Raw genomic sequence first — 19,840 nt, 5'->3', positions numbered from 1 at the left:
AGGAAATTTGTTATTGAGAGTCATGGAAACGAAGGAAAGGTCTAGGAAGAAGAGCACATAAACACCTTCTACTTATGAACAAGAGGTTTACAAGAAACAATCTATTGCTTCATAAGCAGAACTTTATTGTTTTATAAATAGAAATTGCGTAGCTTCCCGCTGCCTCCTCCCTCCTCCCTCTTCCACACTACATTTCCCAGAATGCCGTAAGAACCGCGCGAGACCCGGGATCGCTCTCAGCCGCTTCCGGCGTAAGTGGCCCGGATAAGTATGGCGATCCTCAGAGCGTGTGTATCGCTGTTCACCCTGCAGGAAGGTTCTCGGGTCACCTGGCGGGTCTGTTTCCGGGCCCGCACTCGGCCCCGGCCCGGTTCCCTGTTCCAGCGTCTGCCCGGCGTCTGCGGGGCGGGAACGCCATGCCGTGGGCTCGGCTCCGAGGCGGGTAAGTGACCTGCGGGGCATCCGCTTGGGCGTTCTCCTGGGAGATCTAGAGCCTGCTTCAGGCTGGCGAGACCCACGCGGGGGCCCCGGCTCTTCCCGCAGCGCGACCTTAGACCCAGCCGGCTCTCTCCTGTACTCGGGGGGGTCTGTCGTCTACCGCGTTTGTTCATTCATTCCTTCACTTAAGTGTCAGTGCCTGGGCTCCACTCTTTGTAAAGCACAGAGCTAGGTTTAGGGGATACGGTGGACTAAGACTGACATGGGTTTTGCCCTGAGCTAACTCGCGGCCCAGTGGGGAATAGCAGTACAGTGTGACCCGGACAGTGATAGGGGACGCAGAGAAGAGTGGCACTCAAACTAGGTTGAAAAGGCAAGGAAGAATTCCTGGAAAATATGGCCAAAGCTGAGACCTGGAAGCATTCCACGCGGAGGAAACAGCATAAGCAAAAGTCCAGAAATGAGACTGAACACAGGTAGTTTGGGAACCCACTTTGGAGGTAGGATTGATGAGTCTGGTTATGACTTTGAATCTGGCTATCAAAGGAGAAATCAATGTTACTTCTCAAGTTTCTGGCTTGAGTAAGTTGAGTGGAGAATAGTCCCATTTACACCAAGACAGAGAAGATTAATTACAGGGCAGTTTTTTAGAGGGGAATGAGAAGAGGAGAAATGGGGGAGAAAAGGCAGGAGTAGATAAGGTAAGGAGATGGGAAGGGAAGCAAAGTTAAACGTCTGTTGTGGACGCATTAAATTTGAGGTGCCTTTGAGATTCAGGTGGAGGTGTCGGGTATGCAGTTACATAGAAATTGAGAAGCACTGGAGTAAAAATGTTAACTGAAGCTGGCGGAATGGGAGGGATTGTCTGAGGGGAGCGTAGTGCTGAGCACAACTGTGTGCCAGGCACTGTAAGAGACCCTGGGTGCCGGAGACCAGTACAAAACAGGATTGTGGCCTTGGGAGAACAGAGTCCAGTGGGAACACAGGGCAGTAAGCAGATCACCTCAACTTTTTTTTCTAAATGCTGTTGAAAGCCATTGGTGAGTTTTAAGTATGGGAGTGATCCTGATAACATTGTTAAGATAAAAGTTTTTTTCCAGTTTTATTGAGATATATTGGATATACAGCAGTGTATAACTTCAAGGTGTACAACGTAATTTGATTTACATATATCGTGAAATCGTTACCCCAGTAAGTTAACGTCCATCTTCTCATCCATCGTCTCACAGAGATCCAGAAAAAGAAAAAAAAATTAATTTTCTTATGATGAGAATTTTTAGGATTTACTCTCAACAACTTTCATGTATACCATACAGCATTCCTAGAATTTATCTTATAATTGAAAGTTTATACCTTTTGACCGCCCCGCCCCCCAGCACCTTGCGCTTTACGCACGGTGACAAAGATCATACGGTATTTGTCTTTCTCTGCCTGACTTTAATCTTAGAGTAATGCCCTCAGGGTCCATCCATGTTGTCACAGATGGCAGGATTTCCTCCTGTTTTGTGGCTGAAAAATATTTGTGTGTGTGTGTATTATTTTACATATTAAATTTTAAACTTCTCTGACAGCCATGATTTTCTACTAAGACGTGATCTTTGGGATGCTTTTCTTCTCACTAATAATAGTCTTTCTTAGTAACTGTAAAGACAGGATGCTATCAGGAGTGCCTACTCTAACAAAACCACCTTTTACATGTGTTTAAGCCATATTTCTGGAAAAATTCAGAAGTATCTGTAACAAAATTATATGTTATTCAGTATATTTTACATATATATAGTTTACATACATGTGTGTATGTATATGTGTTTAGGTGTATATAAAGATGTGAGGTATATAAACACATGTCGCTCTTGTGTACACATAAACATATACGTATGTATGTGAATACGTATGCATACATATATATGTAAAATACGGATGAGTGAGTATATATCTCACATCTTTATCCATTCGTTTATCAGTCGGTACTTAGGTTGTTTCTGTGTCTTGGCTATTTTTATGCTGTTAACGTGGGGATGCAGGTATCTCTTCAACGTAGTGTTTTCATTTCCTTCAGATATATTCCCAGAAGTGGAATTGCCGGGTCCTATGGTAGTTCTTTTTTTTTTTTTTTAGGAATCTCCATACTGTTTCCATAGTGGCTGTACCAGTTTACATTCCCACCAGCAGTGCACAGGGGTTCCTTTTTCTCCACATCCACACCAGCATTTGTTATCTCTTGTCTTTTTTTTTTTTTTTTAACTTACTATTTTATTATTTATTTATTTATTTATTTATTGCTGCGTTGGGTCTTCGTTGCTGCGTGCTGGCTTTCTCTACTTACGGCGAGTGGGGGCTGCTCTTCATTGCGGTGCGCGGGCTTCTCATTGTGGTGGCTTCTGCTGCTGCGGAGCACGGGCTCTAGAGCCCAGGCTCAGTAGCTGTGGCACACAGGCTTAGTTGCTCTGCGGCATGTGGGATCCTCACGGACCAGGGCTCGAACCCTTGTCCCCTGCACTGGCAGGCGGATTCCTAACCACTGAGTCACCAGGGAAGCCCTCTCTTGTCTTTTTGATGATAGCCATTCTAACAGGTATGAGATGATGTCTCATTGTGGTTTTAATTTGCATTTCTTTAATGACTAGTGATGTTGAGTACTTTACATGTACCTTTCATACATCTTCTTTGGAGAAATGTCTGTTCAGGTCCTTTGCCCATTTTTTAGCTGGATTATTTGGTTTTTTTGATATTGAGTTGTATGAATTCCTTACATATTTTGGGTATTAATTCCTCATCAGATATATGGTTTGCAAATATTTTTTTTTGCGTTTTGTAGGTTGTCTTTTCATTTGTTGGTTGTTTCTTTTGCTGTGCAGCAGCTTTTTAGTTTGATGTAGTCCCACTTGTTTATTTTTAATCTTGTTGCTTGTGCTTTAGGTGTCATATACAAAAAAATCATTGCCAAGACCAATGTCGAGGAGCTGTTTTCCTGTGTTTTCTTCTGGGAGTTGTATGGTTTCTGGTCTTACATTTAAGTCTTTAATTCACCTCGAGTTAATTTTTGTGAATGGTGTAAGCTAGGGGTCTAGTTTCATTCTTTTACATGTGAATATCCAGTTTTCCCAGCACCGTTTATTGAAGAGACTGTCTTTTCTCCTTTGAGTATTCTTGGTTTCTTTGTCAAATATTAGTTGGCTCTGTATGCATGAGTTTATTTATGCACTCTCAATTCTGTTCCCTTGGTCTATGTGTCTGTTTTTATGCCAGTACCATACTGTTTTGATTATATAGCTTGAAATCAGGAAGCGTGGTGCCTCCTGCTTTGTTGTTCTTTCTTAGGATTACTTTGGCTATTCAAGGTCTTTTGTGGTTCCATACAAATTTTAGGTTTATTTTTTCTGCCTCTGTAAAAAAATGCCATTGGACCCTCGATAGGGATTGCATTGAATCTATAGATGATGTTGGGTAGTATAGACATTTTAACAATATTGATTCTTCTAATCCATGAACACAGGATACCTTTCCATTTATTTGTGTCTTCTTTGATTTCTTTTCAGTAGTGTTTTGTGGTTTTCAGTATACCAATCTTTCACCTCCTTGGTTAAATTTATTACTAAATATTGTATTGTTTTTGATGCTTTCTTTTTTTTTTTTTTTTTTTTTTTTTTTGCGTTAACGCAGGCCTCTCACTGTTGTGGCCTCTCCCGTTGCGGAGCACAGGCTCCGGACACGCAGGCTCAGCGGCCATGGCTCACGGGCCCAGCCGCTCCGCGGCATGTGGAATCCTCCCAGACCGGGGCACAAACCCATGTCCCTGCATCGGCAGGCGGACTCTCAACCACTGCGCCACCAGGGAAGCCCTGATGCTTTCTTTTTCAGAGAATTTGTTGTTAGTGTACAGAAATGGTATTGGTTTTGGTATATTAATTTTGTGTCCTGCAACTTTACTGAATTTGTTGATTAGATCTAACAGTTTATTGATGGAGTCTTTAGGATATTTTTATAGATAAAATCATGTCATCTGCAAATAGAGACAGTTTCCTTTTCAATTCTGTTGCATTTTATTTCTTTTTCTTGCCTGAGTACTGTGGCTAGAACTTCCAGTACTGTGTTGAATAGGAGTGATGAGATTGGACAGCCCTGTCTTGTTCCTGATCTTGGAGGAGAGGCTTTCAACCTTTCACCATTGAGTAGATTGTTAGCTGTGGGTTTGTCATATATGGCCTTTATTACGTTGAGGTGTGATCCTTCTGTACGCAATTTGTTAGAAGTTTTTAATCGTGAATTTTGAATTTTGTCAAATGCTTTTTCTGCATCTGTCAAAGTAATCATGTTTTTTCCCTTTCATTCTATGAATATTGATTGATTGACCTGAGTATGTTGAATCGTCTTCGCAGCCCAAGAAATAAGTCCCATTTGATCATGGTGAATGATCTTTTTAATGTTATGCTGAATCAATTTGCTAGTATTTTATTGAGAATGTTTGACCTGTAGTTTGATTGATTGATTGATTGATTGATTGATTGATTGTTGGGTCTTTGTTGCTGTGCGCACGGGCTTTCTCTAGTTGCAGCGAGCGGGGGCTACTTTTCGTTGTGGTGCGTGGGCTTCTCACTGTGGTGGCTTCTTTTGTTGCGGAGCCTGAGCTCTAGGCTCACGGGCTTCAGTAGTTGCAGCATGTGGGCTTGGTAGTTGCAATGTGCAGGCCCTAGAGCACAGGCTCAGTAGTTGTGGTGCACGGGCTTAGTTGCTTCGCGACTTGTGGGATCTTCCTGGACCAGGGCTCGAACCCATATCCCCTGCATTGGCAGGCCGATTCTTAACCACTGCACCACCAGGGAAGTCCTGGCCTATAGTTTTCTGTTAGTATCCTTTATTGGCTTTGGTATCAGGTTAATGCTGGACTCATAACATGAGTTTGGGAGTGCTCCCTCCTCTTCGATTTTTTGGAAGAGCTTGAGAAGGATGGGCATTAATTCTTTAAATGTTTGGTAAAATTCATCTGTGAAGCCATCTGGTCCTGGGCTTTTCTTCATTGGGAGAATTTTTTATTACTGATTCAGTCTTCTTACTAGTAATTGGTCTGTTTTGATTTTCTACTTCTTCCCGATTTAGTCTCGGTAGATTGTATGTTTCTAAGGATTTTTCCATTTCTTCTAGGCTGTCCAGTTTGTTGGCATATAGTTGTTCGTGCCTCTTATGATCCTTTGAAATTCTGTAGTATCAGTTGTAATGTGTTTTTCAGTTACAATTTTGTTGGTTTGGGTCCTCTTTTTTCCTTGGTCTAGCTAAAGGTTTGTCAATTTTGCTTAACTTTGCAATGAACCAACTCTTTGTTAATCTTTTCTGTTGTTTGAATTACATTTTTAAGAGATGACTGTGATTGTTCTGTGGAGAACGGTCAGAATGGAGGCACGGGGATAGGTTAGGAGGCTAAGGCAAGAGATAGGATGGCCTTGACTAGAGTAGTGGCAGTGGGAAATGGAGGATTAAAGACTGATTTATGAGGTGTAATAGGCAGTATGTTTTGTATCAGTATCCTTTTTTTGTAAAATGGGGATAATCATAGTATTTGTGGGGTTGTTAGGAGGATTAAAGGTGCCAAGTATGTAAAGTAGTTAGTACTGGCACGTAGTAAATATCTAACAAGTGTCAGCTGCTAACATTACTCCTGCTGTTGGCTAGATGTGGAGGGTAAAGGAGAAGTCAAGAATGACTGTAGGCTTCTGGCCCACGAGACCTATTGGATAGTGCTAAGGATAATAGGAAAAGCAGGTTTGTGACAGGAGAGAAGTTATGGGTTCTGCTTTGGCAGTATTGAACTGCATGTGAGATATCCATTGGGTAGTTGGATGGAAGATGATCTTGGCTGGAGATTCAGATTTTAGAGTCTCCAGCATATCGAAGTAATTATAGGAGGTTAGGAGATCATCCATCAAGACTGTGAGAAGGGAGAAAAGAAGAATGTAGCTCAGAATCCTGAGGCACACCAGGATGCCAGCATTTATAGGACTAGCAGAGGAAGAGGTGGTTGGGAAGGAGTGGCTTTTTTTTTTTTTTCTAATGGAAATGGAGGTTGGGCAGAGGGATAGGCAGGCTGCATAAGGCAGAGCTGAGATCTGAGTCTCCTCCTCTTCTGTCCAGCTTTCTTCCATGATGCCACATGACCTCTTCAGTATCATGTCCAGTGACCCGGGCCTCTTTTTCCTAGCTGGATCCCCTCAGCCTAGAATTTCCTTCCCTTTTTTCTCTGCTCTATTGAGGCCCCTGGGAAGCCTTCTTTGACCCTACCATGCCCTTCTCTGCTCCCAGGCTATGTTTAGTTTCTGCCTCTGTAATCGCAGAACCCCCTGTACCTTCCTTGTATGTAGCGCTTGCTCTAAGGAACGTAATGGAAGAGTGGAATTGATCTAGGCTCTGGCATCAGATAAACTGCGGTTTAAATCCTGGCTCTGTCATTTAATAGCTAGTTGTCTTTAGGAAGACTCCAATATCCGAGATCCTCATCTACAAAACTGGGATATCAGTATTTTGTGGGCTGTTGTAAGCACTCCTGAAATTGTATGTAATGAGTCGCATATAGGAGACAACTCTGTAGATGGTAGTAACCACGATTGTTGTTAATGTTGCATTAGCTGCTTTTTTCATGTTGCTTTCTTCACTATACACTTTCAGTACCTTTTTGGCAGAAACTGTATCTTTATCATAGTGAATGCTCAGTAATTTTAAGTGAATGAATGAAGGAATCTTGTAGGTATTAGTATTATGCATACTGAGGTAGACCTTGTGTTAATTTTTATTGTTGACTTTTCCATTTAGAGGTCTTGTTGGTTTGTCATTTTTGACATCTTATTTACTAAAAATTCATTTTAACAGAATCTGGTAGCTCAAAGATCAAGAAACCTACCTTTATGGATGAGGAAGTCCAAAGGATACTCATCAAGATGACAGGCTTAGATCTGGAGAAGATTTTTAAGCCAGCTGTACAAGAAGTGAAGCCACCAACTTATAAGCTGATGACCCAAGCACAGTTGGAAGCGGTATGTGAATGTAAGGATATTGGTATAATACCTTCCTTTAAAGGATTAAACAAGATTTCCAGGACCCCTTCAGATGCTGTTAGCTGCTCTTCCACGGGGGCTAGTGAGGGGGAGTTGCAGGCACAGAAGTGAGAAAAGAAATGTGAGCGGGTGGGCAGAGAGGAGCAGGGGGTATGGCCCAAAGTGGGCAGACTGGGCGTGTGGGCGTGTGGGCCAGGCCTGGCTGTCGGGCAGAGCCGCTTCTGCTCCACAACCAGCTTGATCAGCCTCCCTTTGTGCTGCCTGTTCCAGCTTCCTTCGTAGAGGGACACTTGTTGTGAGTACTTTGAGGCTGAGGCTTTGGTGAGATTATGAGATCCTTCTGGACAGCGTCCAACTCCAGGCAAGGGTGCTCCTGGAGTCGTGGGTATTGAATGCTTTGTGGAAAATGCTTTGATGTTTGAATATGTGAAGAGCAATAGCTCCTCTTTCTATTTCAAAAATAATTAAGAGTCATAGCAAAAAATTCAAATACCCAATAGCATATCACACGAAGGGCCCCTTTCACCTCTCAGAGGTAACCACTGTTAACAGTATGGCATGGAGCAGTGTGCTCAGTGGTTAAGGGCATGGACTCTGGAGTTAAGTTGCCTGGGTTCAAATCCTGGTGCTGCAGCTTCTTAGCAATTTACTTAACATTTATGTGCCTCTATTTTCTCTCTCATAAAATGACATAAACAGTAGCACTTAGCTCATAAGGTAGTTGTGGGCATTAAATGAGCCAAATATAATACAAAATATTTAAACACATAGTAAGCACCCAGTAAGTGAAATCCTTTGTCCTATTTCAGGCAGCTTTTGTGGCCTGGCTCTGTCTTAGAGCATCCCTTTGCTGTTTTGAGAATGGTTAAGCCTGTAGCTAGTGCTCTCAGCCACACCACAGAGGCAAAGACCAGGGCCCAGGAGCCCAAGTTTGGCTTTTTACTCACTTATTCATGGCTACAGCTTCTTCTCTTTGCAGTCTTTAGCATTTTTCATTAGTATCTGCTTTTGTCAGGTGATCCTTTTGTTCTGTAACCTTGTGGCTTTCCCAAGAAATATTTTATTTCATTAGGCTACAAGACAGGCAGTCGAGGCGGCTAAAGTCCGATTAAAAATGCCACCAGTTCTGGAAGAGCGAGCGCCAATAAATGACGTGTTAGCTGAAGATAAGATTTTGGAAGGAACAGAAACAGCCAAATACGTGTTTACTGATATATCATATAGCATACCACACCGGGTAAGTATATGTCTAATTGCAAAATGATTTTTATTTGAAATACTGTGTAGAGATGGGCCTGAGGGACGAGGGTCAACATCGTGTGACCCAGCTGCCTCTGAATCTTCCAAACCAGAATTTCTGCGACTGAATGAGACCTGGCAGATACAGCATAAAGAAGAAAAATGCAAACCACCACCACATCGTCATGTCACCATTTCCTTACAGATTATGGACACAGTATTTCCAGATTGACTGCAGAAAAAGAGACAGGTGTGCTGAGACAGAACAAGACAGAAACCTGCCCTCAAACCACAAATAGGAAAGTATCTTCAAGGCAATATAGGAGAAGGGAGATTCTTTCTGCTCAAGTTAGACTGATTTTTAAGATGGAAATTCTTGCTGATGCCCTAAAAACTCAGACTTCCTGAAGGATTTTCACTGTTCAGAATTTGCAGTAAAAATGACAGGTTTCCCCAGATAATTTTCAGGCACCACTTCATCTGTTGTAGTTTTTAAATAAGTCTAGCTCCTCTTCCTCTGATCCCCAGTTCCAAAAGAATACTCTGGCACTTACAAAATATATTAGTTGTTGTTTGAGCCTTTTCAAGTAAAGAGTAAAAGAGTAATTTACAGTTCAGCCCACAAAATGCAGTAGAATATTGCATAGTGATAGGGCTGGGAAAGGGGCCACCCTGTACTAATCTTTTTATCATACGTGATTTTCGTTAGAAGACATGATTTGAGCAAAGTCCATGTCTGTACATCAGTCACCTCTATATCTGACATAATGAACAGGGATCAGAGTTTCATTTTTAATGAGAGTTTTTGCTTTTATATATGTTTGCAGTGCTGTGCAGGCTGGTTGTGGGAGCATTCTATAACCTGAGAGGGAGAAAGGAACTTGGAATTCAAATTACCAAAGTCCTTTTGAGGAACAACTGTGTTACTTTACCATCTGCTATTGTTTTTTCTATTTGCAGTGCTTGATGAAAGTTTTAATTATATTATCCTCAGAACACATTCAGAGACTCTTACATCTCTGAAGAGTTGAGTGTCAGTACCATCTGGTTAATTTAAACATTAGTCAGATGGGTCTCATTTATCTGCTATGTGCAAAGCAAAGCTCTGTGTAAGTCACTCTGGGTGTTGCAAAGAATTGTAATCCACAGTTCCTGACCTCTTCCAGTTCTGTAACAATATTAACAATATCTGAGAGGTGTTAAGAATCCTGCACGTGATAAATGGCCAGTTGGGTGGTACACACAGTGGGTGGAATTCAGTGGAGGAAGCAGTCCTGTGGCCTGGGATTTGGCAGGTGGACCAGCCAGTCTCTCTGACGCTTTTGTCTCCAGTATGAGGCATCACAGAGGTGTGGGATTAAGACTCCACACCTGTGGGTTTGTTCCTTCAACCCCTGGGACTTTAAACATAAATCATAACAGTAGTAAAGTCTGTCTGTGTGAGACTTCAGGATGGGGAAATGAAATAATTCAGAAAGGTTTTATAGCACTTCTTCTGAAATGGATTTAGATGAATCTCAGGTCACCTTTTTTTAGTTGAACCGTTTTATGTATTGAATCCACTTGAGGGCTATAGATCACATTTAGTACATACTTTCATTTAGGTTTCTGCTTGTCAGAGGCACGGCAGTGATTAGTGAAGGGAGTATCAAATCTCGCCGGGTCTTTGAGGCTTACTATTATCATTGAAATCATACAGATGATTGCATCTTATGTTTCCCGGTTGCATTTTATATTGTTGATTGCAAGTTATTCTTATAATGGTGCTTAGTGGGACACTGGAACTAAAAATTAAGTCCTCACGAACTCATCCTTGATTATGTTTTCTATTTCAGGAGCGTTTTATTGTCGTCAGAGAACCAAGTGGCACACTACGCAAAGCCTCTTGGGAAGAAAGGGACCGGATGATTCAGGTTTATTTCCCCAAAGAAGGTCGTAGAATTTTAACGCCAGTAATTTTCAAGGAAGAAAATCTTCAGGTAAGGTGATTTTGGTTTCATAGAGGTAGTGCTGATGGTTTCTTTGTTGAACAGTTGGCTCTGGTGCTGCTGGGCATTTTGCTTTGATAAACAGACATTTCTAATGATAAGGAGGGTTATTTATCTTGTAATTGGCTTAGCTAGGATTTGAATCCAGGTGTGACAGTTCCGAAGCCTGTGTTGTTTCTGCATCCCTCTTGCTGGGCACAGATGTGGCCTGTGTGTGCATGGGCAGGCCCGGCATGGCGTCAGGACAGGTGTTGCACTCTCATGTTCTTCTCATCTAATTCCACCTCTGCTGTGTTGGTTTAGACCATGTATAGCCAGGACCGGCATGTTGATGTCCTCAATCTCTGCGTTGCCCAGTTTGAGCCAGATTCTGCTGAATATATCAAAGTGAGTATACTTTACAGTTTCTAAAGTATGGGCTCAAATATGATTACGAGTATGATGTTTTAATCCAGCACAATGAGTTAGTTTATAAGCTTTGATACAGGGGGAAGAGAAGGGAAATGCCTGAACACCTGTCCAGTGCCTGATGTATACCAGATAGATATTTTCATCCTCACAACCGCCCTTGACTGAAGGATGGGAGAACTTAAGCTTGGAGAGTTAAGTAACTTGTTGAAAGTTGCACAGCTAGTCAGTGGTAGAGATAAGACCCAAACTTGATGGCAGAGACTATTCTTTTTTCAGTTTCTCACACAGGAAGCAGTTGTTCACTGAAATTTGCCAAAATGCAGTGTATGTATCTTACAGTTCAGTTTAATAAATAATCATATAGTACCTTCCACGTATAAGGTATTATTGTGGAGGTATAGGTTATGGCATGATCTAGGATAGGGAGCCCTGTCAAAGTCCAGAAATGATTGTGGGGAAGAGTGCTAGTTAAGTATACACATAATTACCACTGTAGGCCTAAGGTGTTAGGTGCTAAGAGAAGGTTACAGTGTGCTCTCAGGCGTCATAGGGTTCTTGAAGAGGGTTCTAGGAGGGCAGGGAACATTATGGCTGGTGGAGTTGGGTGAGGAGAGGTGTTTCAGGTAGAGGGGAAAGTATGAACAACAGGCAGGAAACAAAGTATACTTGAGAAGTGGCCAGTCATCTGGTTTGCTTGCACATGGAGTGTATATGTAGGGGAGTGGTTCAAGATTAAGCTAGAAAGGTAGATGGGGCCGTATCACAGGTGACCTCAGATGCTAGGCTGACGAATCTGGACTTCAGTCAGCAGCCTTTTGAACACAAGAATGCCCTCATCAGAGTCCTCATTTAGGAAGATCACTCTAGAAGAACTGAAGGAACGTTAGTTAATAAGTTGGAATGGGGTAGTTGATTGGATAGGGAAAAAAGGGAGTGGGGGGCCCATTATTTCCAGTGGTCCATATATATATATATGTAATAAGAGCTTCATAAATACTGCGTAGCTGCTGAAGAGTAATTGATCTGGCCATAAATGTTTGGCAGACTTGTTCCAGGCCCTATATACTTCTACAGTGGAGGGCTGGTCTAAATCATATCTGCTGGTTAGTGATAGTGGAGGCCGGTATAAGTAGACCTCATTTACTGATACTTTCTTGGGCAGCTCACATGGTAGTAGATGTATACCCAGTAATGCTGCTCACTTCTATTTATTTTCACGTTTCTGAAAAGTTGTATTTTGTGTGGATAGATTCATCATCAGACCTACGAAGATATAGATAAATATGGAAAGTATGACCTTTTACGTTCAACAAGACACTTCGGTGGAATGGCTTGGTATTTTGTGAATAAGAAAAAGATTGATGGTTTACTGATTGACCAGATTCAGAGAGATTTGTAAGTATGATCTTAGGAAGTAAAGAAATTCTTATTATCATTAAACTTGTATTTAATCTATGTTACTTTTCCAGTGATAACAATGTACTGTCCAGTGATAGATTTCACTTACCTCAGTTTATTTATGGGTTTGTTTTTCCAGTATAACCCAGTTTTCTCAGTCTTTGCTTCCGTGTTGTGTAAACAGGGCTGGATTCTTTGAAAGAGTAAATGGCTTTGGATCTGTACTATATACCCTGGATATTGACTTATCCCTGGCCTTACTGGTGCTCCTGGACACCAGTGAACTTTCCATATACTCAAAGGGGATTAAATAGGAAATGTAAAGAAGTAGACATAAGCTCTGATGGGTGCTTTTCAGTAAAAGTCATCATTTAATTTATGAAAATACTCTTGCTTTTGATCCTCCTTGTTTTTGCAAGATTCTTAAGGCATTAAAAAGGTTACAGGTTTTTTTCAAAGTTGCGTGAAACAAAGAATGTCTGTTGTATTTTAGCATGCAACTGGTGTGCACCCAGCCTTCTAGCCGAAATAATACTTTACAACTTGTGATGAACTGAGGAGAAGATTGTTTTCGAGTATCTTTCCATTGGTTGAGTTAGAGAAAGGGCAAAATAACAAGGAAAAGAAACCAACATGGCTGTAGTAAGAAAGTCACCAGACAGCTTAGTGATTATTGCCATCTTGAATGTAAGGAGTTTTGACTCAGACTATCCTCCGTGTAATCTGAACCGTGCACACAATGGTAAGGCATTTGGAACTAGAAGGTTCCATATTGTCTAAGAATTACAGCCCATATGGAAACAGTGTCATTTCTCATAGAAACATGATTCCTAATGGTAAGTGATTTCCAGGCTAGCCCTCTTCTCCAGCATATGTAGTGTAACCCAATTCAGAGGGCAGAAATATACCTGCATCCCACATAAGCAGGAGGCTGCTGGTGGTCATGAGGATGCTCAAAAATGACTTGCCTTTAGGTGCATTAGCAGTGACATCTCCTGTGAATGAATTTTCTTATAAAGCTTCTCAAATGTAAATATTCTGAAATTATTTTATTATAAAAAGAATTTAACATTTTTGGGCTTCCCTGGTGGCCCAGTGGTTGAGAGTCCGCCTGCCGAAGCAGGGGACACGGGTTCGTGCCCCGGTCTGGGAGGATCCCACATGCCGCGGAGCAGCTAGGCCCATGAGCCATGGCCGATGGGCCTGCGTGTCCGGAGCATGTGCTCCGCAGCGGGAGAGGCCACAACAGTGAGAGGCCCGCGTACCGCAAAAAAAAAAAAAAAAGAATTTAACCTTTTTTATAAGAAATTAGAGCAACACAGAAATGTACTTCTGGACTTCCCTGGTGGCGCAGTGGTTAAGAATCCACCTGCCAATTCAGGGGACACGGGTTCTATCCCTGGTCCAGGAAGATCCCACATGCCGAGGAGCAACTAAGCCCGTGTGTCACAAGCCTGTGCTCTAGAGCCCGCGAGCCACAACTACTGAGCCCGCATGCCACAACTACTGAAGCCCACTTGCCTAGAGCCCGTGCTCTGCAACGAGAAGCCACCGCAGTAAGCCCGCGCACCGCTGTGAAGAGTAAGTAGCCCCTGTTCACTGCAACTAGAGAAAGCCCATGTGCAGCAATGAAGACCCAATACAGCCAAAAAGGAATAAATTTTAAAAAAATGTATTGCTTTGAAAATTAAAGTTCTTTATCGAGGAGTACTAATAAGCAATATTATAGTAATACTCATCACACGTACGCTTTACCTCTGAAGCAGTTCGTTTGCATACTGGGAGGGAATTTTGAGTTCCCTGAATTTCCTGATCTGCTTAAGTAAAACTTCTGTGGGAATGCTGAACAGGACAGTTTGCTGCAAATCCCAGGCTAAACAGTAGAGGGTGCATGTCCTCAGTGAACGGAGCCCAGGCCAGAATTGAGATTCTGCACATTTATTTCAAACTGAAGTTCCACTGTTGGTTTTGAATCGAGATGTCTTTAAAATCTTTACATGTAAAAATTTTTTTTTTTACTTTCAAATATGAGCTGGGTGTGAAGCTAAATTATTCTGTGAGACACAGGCATTGTACCGTAGCATGAACGTAAAGAAGCCCTAAGCATGACTAAGATATAGAAACCCATTTAAGCTCTTCATGGGTTCACATGGTTATGCTCTAAAGAGAATTACTGTTATCTTTTGTTGTCAGATTTATTGGACTATTAGATTACAGCAAACACAACAGATTTATACTAAACATTTAAAAAATATTTTTCCTCTGGAAAGTTTTAGTTTCTCACCTCTGGCTTCTCAGTTCTACCAAGACATGGCATTTAGGGTGGATGGGCCTTGGAATGAGCCCAGAGCATCTCTCAAAGGTCACCATGTCCTAAGAAATTCTTTACCCCACTCTAGAAGGGTCTTTTTTTTCCTTTAACATCTTTATTGGAGTATAATTGCTTTACAATGTTGTGTTAGTTTCTGCTCTATAACAAAGTGAATCAACTATATGCATACATATATCTCTGTATCCCCTCCCTCTGGCACCACCCTCCCACCCTCCTTATCCCACCCCTCTAAGGTGGTCGCAAAGCACCGAGCTGATCTCCCTGTGCTATGTGGCTGCTTCCCACTAGCTATTTCACGTTTGGTAGTGTATATATGTCCATGCCACTCTCTCACTTCGTCCCAGCTTACTCTTCCCCCTCCCTGTGTCCTCAAGTCCATTCTCCACGTCTGTGTCTTTATTCCTGTCCTGCCCCTAGGTTCTTCAGAACCAATTTTTTTTTTGATTCCATATATATGTGTTAGCATACCGTATTTTTCTCTTTCTGACTTACTTCACTCTGTATGACTGACTCTAGGTCCGTCCACCTCACTACAAATAATTCAACTTCATTTCTTTTTATGGCTAATATTCCATTGTATATATGTGCCACATCTTCTTTATCCATTCATCTGTTGATGGACAATTAGGTTGCTTCCATGTCCTGGCTGTTGTAAATACAGCTGCGATGAACATTGTGGTACATGCCTCTTTTTGAATTATGGTTTTCTCAGGGTATATGCCCAGTAGTGGGATTGCTGGGTCATATGGTAGTTCTATGTGTAGTTTTTTAAGGAACCTCCATACTGTTCTCCATAGTGGCTGTATCAATTTACCTTCCCACCAACAGTGCAAGAGGGTTCCCTTTTCTCCACACCCTCTCCAGCATTTATTGTTTGTAGATTTTTTGATGATGGCCATTCTGACCGGTGTGAGATGATATCTCGTTGTAGTTTTGATTTGCATTTCTCTAATGATCAGTGATGTTGAGCGTCTTTTCATGTTTGTTGCAGTCTGTATATCTTCTTTGCAGAAATGTCTATTTAGGTCTTCTGCCCATTTTTGGATTGTTTGTTTTTTTGATATTGAGCTGCATGAGCTTCTTGTATATTTTGGAGATTAATCCTTTGTCAGTTGCTTCATTTGCAAATATTTTCTCCCATTCTGAGAGTTATCTTTTCATCTTGTTTATGGTCTCCTTTGCTGTGCAAAAGCTTTTAAATTTAATTAGGTCCCATTCATTTATTTTTAATTTCCATTTCTCTAGGAGGTGGGTCCAAAAAGATGTTGCTTTGATTTATGTCAGAGAGTGTTCTGCCTGTTTTCCTCTGAGAGTTTTATAGTGTCTGGACTTACATTTAGGTCTTTAATCTATTTTGAGTTTACTTTTGTATAGCTGTTAGGGAGTGTTCTAATTCCATTCTTTTACATGTAGCTGTCCTGTTTTCCCAGCACCACTTATTGAAGAGACTGTCTTTTCTCCATTGTATATTCTTGCCTCCTTTATCAAAGATAAGGTGACCATATGTGCATGGGTTTATCTCTGGGCTTTCTGTCCTGTTCCATTGATCTTTTATTTCTGTTTTTGTGCCAGTACCATGCTGTCTTGATTACCATAGCTTTGTAGTAGTCTAAAGTCCGGGAGCCTGACTCCTCTAGCTCCATTTTTCTTTCTCAAGACTGCTTTGGCTATTCGGGGTCTTCTGTGTTTCCATACAAATTGTGAAATTTTTTGTTCTAGCTCTGTGAAAAATGCCATTGGTAGTTTGATAGGGATTGCATTGAATCTGTAGATTGCTTTGGGTAGTATAGTCTTTTTCACAATGTTGATTCTTCCAATCCAAGAACATGGTATATCTGTTTGTATCATCTTTCTTTCATCAGTGTCTTACAATTTTCTGCATACAGGTCTTTTGTCTCCTTAGGTAGGTTTCTATTTTATTCTTTCTGTTGCAGTGGTAAATGGGAGTGTTTCCTTAATTTCTCTTTCAGATTTTTCATCATTAGTGTATAGGAATGCAAGAGATTGCTGTGCATCTTGTATCGTGCTACTCAACAGATTCCTTGATTAGCTCTAGAAGTTTTCTGGTAGCATCTTTAGAATTCTCTATGTATAGTATCATGTCATCTGCAGACAGTGACAGTTATACTTTTCTGATGTGGATTCCTTTTATTTATTTTTCTTCTCTGACTGCTGTGGCTAAAACTTCCAACCTATATTGAATAATAGTGGTGAGAGTGGGTAACCTTGTCTTGTTCCTGATCTTAGCTGAAATGGTTTCAGTTTCTCACCACTGAGAACGATGTTGGCTGTGGGTTTGTCTTATATGGCCTTTATTATGTTGAGGTAGGTTTCCTCTATGCCTACTTTCTGGAGAGTTTTTATCGTAAATGGCTGTTGAATTTTGTCAAAATCTTTTTCTGCATCAATTGAGATGATCATATGGTTTTTACCCTTCAATTTGTTAATATGGTGTATCACATTGATATGCATATATTGAAGAATCCTTGCATTCCTGGGATAAACCCCACTTGATCATGGTGTACGATCCTTTTAATGTGTTGTTGGATCTGTTTGCTAGTATTTTGTTGAGGATTTTTGCATCTGTGTTCATCAGAGATAATTGGCCTGTAGTTTTCTTTGTGACATCTTTGTCTGGTCTTGGTATTGGGGTGATGGTGGCCTCGTAGAATGAGTTTGGGAGTGTTCCTCCCTCTGCTATATTTTGGAAGAGTTTGAGAAGGATAGGTGTTAGCTCTTCTCTAAATGTTTGATAGAATTTGCCTGTGAAGCCATTAGAAGGGTTATTTTTATATACCCTCTCAGCTTTGAGGTGGCAAATGGTAGGAAGGTATTGACTATGTGAGAGCACAGAGATTATTTAGTTGGGGAAGGCTAGGTAAGTTTTAAGGTTGATAAAAATTGTTTATAGGTTTCACAAAAGATAAGTACAAACTGTAAGAATTGAGCTTTTGTTACAGCTTCATCATAGATAGTTGTGCGACACAAGATAGGTTGCTGAGGTAGAACCTGACTTTTCTTTTGTTTGGTATGCATAATTTCAAATCTGCTTCCCTAGGATGCTGATTTTTAACGGATGGGTCCCTGTGAATACAGGAGGCCTGGGAGTCTTGCCTTGGACTCCTAAAATGCCTCATACAGAGGCATCTGTCCGCTAATTCAGAGTCTCAATGAAAATTCGTTAGCAGATGTCACTGCTAATGCACCTAAAAGCAAGTGGCATTGAGCAATCCCCATGACCACCAGCCTCCGGCTTATGTAGGATGAAGGTACAGTCACACCCTCTGAGTTGGATTATGTTATCTGGTGATGATGTGGGCCGGCTTGGAAATCATGTACCATTAGAATGCTGTTTCTACAAGAAATGATGTTCTGCTTCCAAAAAGGATACAGCCACATTTAGAATATATTCACTGTCATAAATTGGGCCCTGCCTGTACTGACGCCTGCCCTACCTATCTCAGCGTTGGTATGAAGCCTAAACTAGCCAGTATTCCTGAAAGTGCCTTTGAAAATATGAAACTGAAGGCAGTAGAAAACTTTTTTCTGGCCCAAGGAAAGTTTGACATGTAATTTAAAGTTTGGCACATTTTATAGGACTGTGAAGCAAACGAAGAAAACAGTACAAAGAAAACTTTAAGAAGGAGAAAGCAATAAACCCTTTTAACAGTAAAACCCTTTTTGCCCTCTAGAGTCGGTGATGCCACCAGCGTGGTCCAGCTCTATCACATGCTCCACCCAGACGGCCAGTCAGCTCGACAGGCCAACGAGCAGGCTGCCGAAGGGTTGCATTTGGTTAAGGTAAAGGGACTTGTTTCACATTAGCTACTGTGGGTGACTGAGTCGGAAAGAATTTTTAAGTGGGTCATATTTAATGGTAACTAAACAGATTTGTGGCCTTGAACCAGAGTGATCAGAGCTCCCATATTTCTTTAGCCTGGACAGTAGAAACAGGGCTGCTGCTGGAGGCCAAGAAGTTCAGACAGTGGGGCAGTAGCCGCCTTAGTTTTTGCAGTACTGGCAACTAAGTGGTCAGGTCACCAGCAGGGTGTGGTGGAGGACTGCCGGGTAGCACACGTCCCCAGTGCCGCTTCCTGTCCTCCAGTTCGGTCACATTCCTGTTCAGGTGTCCAGAAGTTGGGAGCGTAGTGCTTGTATAATGCCAAGCCTTACGAATTGCATACCTCTCAAAACTATGGGCTAACATAGATGTCTCTGTAAATGTTGAGAGACGATTTTTTTCAGGAAGGGAAGGGGAGACCATTGTGTAATTTTCATCTCTAGATTCTAATGCTCAGGGTAGACATGTATTTGTGGATCTGGCTTCTATCCCAATATTACTTCGTGCGTACTTCAAAGCAGTTATAAAGCTTACTAAGGATAAAAACCACCAGTGATGATGACATCATAGGTGGGGTAGAAAAAAACCATTCTTTAAAGTGAAAAATCAGTTTGCTAACTCTCATCCTCCAGATTTCTCTTGAACCTAATGGTTTTTATTTTGATCCAGCAATGTCAGGTTTCTTAATTTTTTTCTGAAAGATGGCATCCATATTTGGATACCTCTGGTGTTTAGAATTAGTATTACTTTACTTTAACTGTGATACTGTTTTCTGTCCATGTAGTATGCTTATTGTTTGGTAATCAGAAAAATACTGGAAATGTGGAAGGCTTTTTTTTTAAACTGGGACTTTCCTTTGCTACTACAGAAATGTTTGTTAGTGATGTCTCAAAACTAAAAACGTTATCAATAGTATATGCTCTATTATTTTCAAACTTTTTTTTTTAAACAGGTCTTTGCAGAAACAGAAGCACAGAAGGGAGCATATATAGAATTAACACTGCAAGCTTATCAAGAAGCATTCATGAGCAATTCTGCAGCTTCCTAAAAATATTTTTTAAATAAATTTCATTTTACTAAATACTGGCTAGTTTTCTCTGTTAATACTGAGCGGTTTAAAAATGTCAAAATTGGGAGTTCTCTCCCTATA

General features: G+C 41.3%; 1 protein-coding gene across 1 annotated transcript; it reads left to right on the top strand.

The window, feature by feature from the left end:
• The first annotated feature begins 258 nt into the window (after positions 1–258).
• MRPS22 (mitochondrial ribosomal protein S22) lies at positions 259–19,771 on the top strand. Its single transcript, XM_081234605.1, has 8 exons — positions 259–442; positions 7,297–7,460; positions 8,554–8,718; positions 10,556–10,699; positions 11,012–11,095; positions 12,369–12,514; positions 18,542–18,650; positions 19,643–19,771. Exons 1-8 carry the CDS (start codon positions 271–273, stop codon positions 19,736–19,738), a joined length of 1,080 nt encoding a protein of 359 aa, XP_081090731.1. The 5' UTR covers positions 259–270; the 3' UTR covers positions 19,739–19,771.
• The last annotated feature ends 69 nt before the right edge of the window (positions 19,772–19,840 follow it).

This window comes from Mesoplodon bidens (genome assembly GCF_964165515.1).
Source record: "Mesoplodon bidens genome assembly, chromosome: 5".
Lineage (NCBI taxonomy): Eukaryota > Metazoa > Chordata > Mammalia > Artiodactyla > Ziphiidae > Mesoplodon > Mesoplodon bidens.
The sequence above is the reverse complement of the archived record's forward strand: the minus strand, read 5'-3'. Positions and strand labels throughout refer to the sequence as shown.

Bases quoted from the DNA above. Each gene is read 5' to 3' on its own strand.
- MRPS22 (XM_081234605.1), top strand. From the start codon at position 271: ATGGCGATCCTCAGAGCGTGTGTATCGCTGTTCACCCTGCAGGAAGGT. The intron at 443-7,296 runs GTAAGTGACCTG...TCATTTTAACAG, and splicing joins TGGGCTCGGCTCCGAGGCGG to AATCTGGTAGCTCAAAGATC. The intron at 11,096-12,368 runs GTGAGTATACTT...TTGTGTGGATAG, and splicing joins ATTCTGCTGAATATATCAAA to ATTCATCATCAGACCTACGA.